This window comes from Phragmites australis, chromosome 6 (assembly GCF_958298935.1).
Source record: "Phragmites australis chromosome 6, lpPhrAust1.1, whole genome shotgun sequence".
Taxonomy (NCBI): Eukaryota; Viridiplantae; Streptophyta; class Magnoliopsida; order Poales; family Poaceae; genus Phragmites; species Phragmites australis.
The window spans coordinates 1,914,643-1,919,151 of NC_084926.1; the positions used below are offsets into that span (position 1 = coordinate 1,914,643).

Sequence of the window (4,509 nt, forward strand, 5' to 3'; positions counted from 1 at the left end):
CTCCGATTCTTAGCCCTTTAATATATGTATGACAGAACATAACTAATGCCCAACAAGTAAGATTTTTTACTTGGCAGCTGAAGATTACAATTAGTGGATGATAACTATAGTTACTAAATACCATTAGGTACAGTGTAACAAACTGCGGCACAAGAAGAACTCCATATTTGGTTGAGCAGTAATTATCTTTGTACGTGCCCAAAATTCACTAGCTGAAAATCCTTAAGTATCAAAAATATGAGTGGAAGAGTTCATATGAAATACAAGAACCGGAACAGAAGATCACACAAGAACTGAGTAAATAAAATCATATGGATCACAATAGAATTGAGTAAGTGCTGACAAAACAAATAAATAGAGATTAATATGATTTAAAATGGCAAGTCACTGATCGGGTTCGGCTAATTAATACTTCATCATTAAAGGTGTATAGAAATTAATACTTCAAACAGACATAGTGTGGCAGTTTCTAACCAATAAATGCTGCAAACAAGCTTAAAAAAAGTAACTCTATCCATATCATTGAGCTAAAGTAAGTCATACAGTTTAGGAAGGTTGACCCAAGGCTAGCAGCAATTGTCTATCAACCAAAAACCAAACCACTCTACAAAACTGTGATAAAGGAGGAAGGCTATCTATAGAACAAACCCTGTATGAATCAATGGGCGCATACCAAACAACACTACAACAGTGGCATCAGTTGTGCCAAAAACCATGTGCCTGTACTCCCCCATTATGCAGATGATGGGTCTTTAATATGGTACATGTATGCAAAACTCAAACATAGCTCTCGATCACGCCGATCACCCCAACCACCCCATCCTTTGAAACCAGCCTGATACCCCTCTTGCCTCTGGATGATGCGGACTGGCCAATCAGCTTTGATGTTAGGGACCTTGTCGATGTCCTCTAATTCCACAGCTGCCTCGCCATTATCCACACAGACATTGCTCGAACCTTGGCCCTGGTGCAGGCCACACTTGCCGAAATGTGCAGCACTTCTCCTAGGCCCCCTGAGACTGTAAACAGGAGCTCCAAAGGACGGGTACACAGTTGCCCACATTGTTATATCCCAATTGTACTCATCAAATGCGCAAAACTGCTTAGCCTTAGCATGAATCTTCCTCCACACTGTCCTATTGAAGGCATAGCCAATGTTACCCATCTTCTCGGCAACCAAGCTCTCCCAACCTTCCCCTTTCGCTTTGACATCCGATGGAGCCAAATTGATAGCATAGCACTGGGGGCACTTCTTCGGCTTCAAATCCATAAGCAGCTGCGCGTTCCGGTATGCATTGGGGAATATGTAATGGTCCTCCTCTATGAAGAGAACGTGGCCATCGAAGTCCCTGGTCTCCTCCAGCCCATCCCACACGGTGTTCATCATCCACCACCAGTGGTGTTTCAGAGACACGATTCTTGGAGAGCGGTGGTTGCCGTACTGGTCAGGGTCGCCCTGGCACCGCTTCTCCGCGGCGTTATCCTTGCCCTGACAGTCCCCGGGGGTGACACCAGGGAAGGCATCTGGGAAGAGGTGCGGCGAGTAGGGTGCAAAGATCTGCTTCACCTGGCAGAAGTTGATGCCCTGCACGATCTTGTCCATCTCCGGGAAGTATCCGTCGTGGCTGACGATGAGCAGTGCCTCGCCGATGCCCTCGACACGCGAGAGGCTGTCGACGACGAGGCGGAGGTAGCGTGGGCGATTGTGCACGTAGAGCACGATCTTGAGGTGATCGTCGGGGAGGCTGGGGAAGCGCCCGACGTTGCGCGGCGGCAGCGCGTTGCGCTGGGAGAGCGAGAGGGAGAGCGGGCTCTGGCGCGGCAGCCGCGGGGTGAAGGCCGGGTCGAGCAGGATCTTGCGCTGCGCGACGGTGTGGTTCGCGTTGGCGGGGGAGGAGGAGCCGAACCGGCTCGCGGACGGGGGGAGGTCGCGGCGGGTGCTGGTGCGGAGGAGCTCGGTGAGGACGAGGACGGCGAAGACGACGACGACGAGGAGCGGCGCGGCGCGGGCGCGTAGCCGGGCGCGGTGGTGGTGGTGGGAGGAGGAGGAGGAAGTACTCGGCATGGCGGCGGCGGCGCCTCCGAGATCCTTAGCCGGATCTTGCGCTGAGTTTGTTGGCTGATGGCAGCTGGAGGAGGCCGCGTCCGCGTCGCGATTAGGCGGAGCTGGGAGAACCAAAGACTTTTCCTTGTGTTTGTTTGCTTTATTGGAGCAGTACTTTGTTTGCTGTTTGCCTGCTTTAACTGGTTTCCATTCTTTTGCCTCTAATGCTTTGTACACTTCAATGTTCGTACTTTGTTTTATGGAGTAGAGTTGAGTAATTAACTGCTCAAATAGCTCCTTTCCTTTGGATGGCTGTGAGCCGGGTTGGGTCGCGCGGATTTCAGACTAGTGAGAGCGGGCTAAGGATTATCTGATTTTAGTGTTATTATAACTTTATCACTGATATATGGGATCGGCAATTTATGTTTCTCCGTATCAGTGACAAAATCATAGTGATATTGAAATCAGAGGAACCCAGTCAAGAGAGTGGATCAGGAGTAGAAATCATTGCACGTGATTATTGGATTGAGGCTCCGATTCAGGTTAGGTTCGAGACTTGTGGGTATCCCATGGCCTCAAAGGTTGAAGGCCGGGGGTGGCTAGCAAAGAAAAGATGGGTCCTCTTGCTCCTGTCCAGTCATCTAGTCTTAAAGTGCACCTAGTTCTTATATATAGTTTTAGTAACTAATGATAATACATATAGACTAGTAATATTATTGAGTTTGTTAGTAAGTTGTTTCGTATGTGATGCATAGAGGAGACATATGCGTCAAGATGATTGAGATCTTAGTGATGCTCACAAGAGGAAAGAAAACTAATAGAAGATTGACGATAAGTGTGAATGTTAAGTTACTTGTGAAGATCAAGTAATTAAATATATGATATTGCCCATAGAATTTTATGGACTAACCCATATACTTTATGCTTTAGTGAGTTAGGTTAGAATCTATAAGAAGTTATAAGTTAAATTGAAAACATATATACCAGGAGTGAATAACAAGATTGAACTACATATATGATAAAATAAATTTATTGAAGATATCAGATACAAAATAGTTTTATATGGTAAGACAGTGAAGGGCAAGTAAGACTCAGCTGCAATGGACCATCAGTGATGAAGGGCAAGAAAATAGCTTGGTGTCGAAGGGCCAAGACGATGGTGAAGAACGAGTGAAGGGTTTACGCCAATACCATACAAGGCTATGAGAAGTTATGGGTGATTCGTATCAATCATATGAAAAATAAAAAAGAGATAGAGTGAATATGATATAAAAGTTGGCAAACCTTAAAGTTTGAAATAAATAAGCGGTATTTGAAGGTATTCAAATGGTCAAATTAGTTCAAATGAGTTTTACATTTGAATTTGACTATAGGTATGCCATACTATTAAGAGGGATGCAACATAAAGCTATTTGTCGTGTCTCAGTGCTCAAGAGTTTCTAATCAACCCAAAGTGTGAGTTCGCTTTAGTAATCCGGTGCAAAAAGTGTGGAAGTATCTAAATTAGGTTTCAGAGCGTTCCTAGTTTGATCAAATATGTTTAGTATTATGGATTCAGTTTAGATGTGTAGCTATCTAAGTAAACTTTATCTAGAGTCTAAAATCGTCAAAATTGGACTTCAAGATCAAAATTTATCACCGTTTTCAGAGGGTCAGTTGTGCTAAACTCAGACACTCTGAACGGACCCGGATGCTCCAAGTTTAGCTCCGAGCCGGGTGGTCTATTAGGGCCTAAGCGCTTTACCCAGATACTACGAGTTGACTTAGAGACTCCAAGTTCTGTTAGTTGTTCGGACCCTTTGAGTTGTACTCTGGTTAGAGTTCTCGTTTACGCGTTCAAGTGCCAACCTGGATACTTCGGAGTGACTTGAATACTCTGGATCAGTACAAAAACTGTGTAACAGCTAGTTTTTTTGGGAATGGTATAAATAACCCCTCACTCTATCCTTGTTTGCTGTTGCTTAGGTACGAAAAAAAAACCTTTTAGAGAAAAAAACTCCCTCTCACTCCAATCTAGTGTGTGATTTGAGAAAAAAATTGACTTGGGTTCTAAGATTGAAAGATTGAGTGCAAGTGAGCTAAATCCCATCTTAAACACTCGAATTTATCGACAAGAAATTCGTGAAGCGTTTATTACTCTTGGGGATTTAATCCCCTATGCGGCTAGACATCGCCGATAAGCATCTAAGGTTGTGGTGTGCCATGGTAAGTTTGTAAAGGCTTCGATTTCGTCTCCGTAAGTGGAGAAATCAGGAGTAGAAGCTAAACCTAAGTGTGACCGAGCTTCGAGAGGAAAATGGTTGAGAGAGACCCGGCTTAAAGTGACTGAGCCCCTCAACGGAGACGTAAGAACCTCTAGTGGATATGTCCGAACTTCAAAAAATAAATCGCGTGTCTTCTATCTTATTTTCTTGTTCTTGAGTTCTTGCTCTATATTTATACATATTGCTCGATCTATTTGCTCA

At 44.6% G+C, this 4,509-nt stretch overlaps 1 protein-coding gene across 1 annotated transcript; it reads right to left on the reverse strand.

Annotated features, from left to right (window-relative positions):
- Positions 1-495: 495 nt before the first annotated feature.
- LOC133921008 (alpha-1,6-mannosyl-glycoprotein 2-beta-N-acetylglucosaminyltransferase-like) lies at positions 496-2,267 on the reverse strand. Its single transcript, XM_062365705.1, has one exon. The coding sequence runs from the start codon at positions 2,063-2,065 to the stop codon at positions 734-736; it is 1,332 nt and encodes a 443-aa protein (XP_062221689.1). The 5' UTR covers positions 2,066-2,267; the 3' UTR covers positions 496-733.
- Positions 2,268-4,509: the final 2,242 nt, after the last annotated feature.

Coding starts and splice junctions, on each gene's coding strand:
- LOC133921008 (XM_062365705.1), bottom strand. CDS start 2,065: ATGCCGAGTACTTCCTCCTCCTCCTCCCACCACCACCACCGCGCCCGG.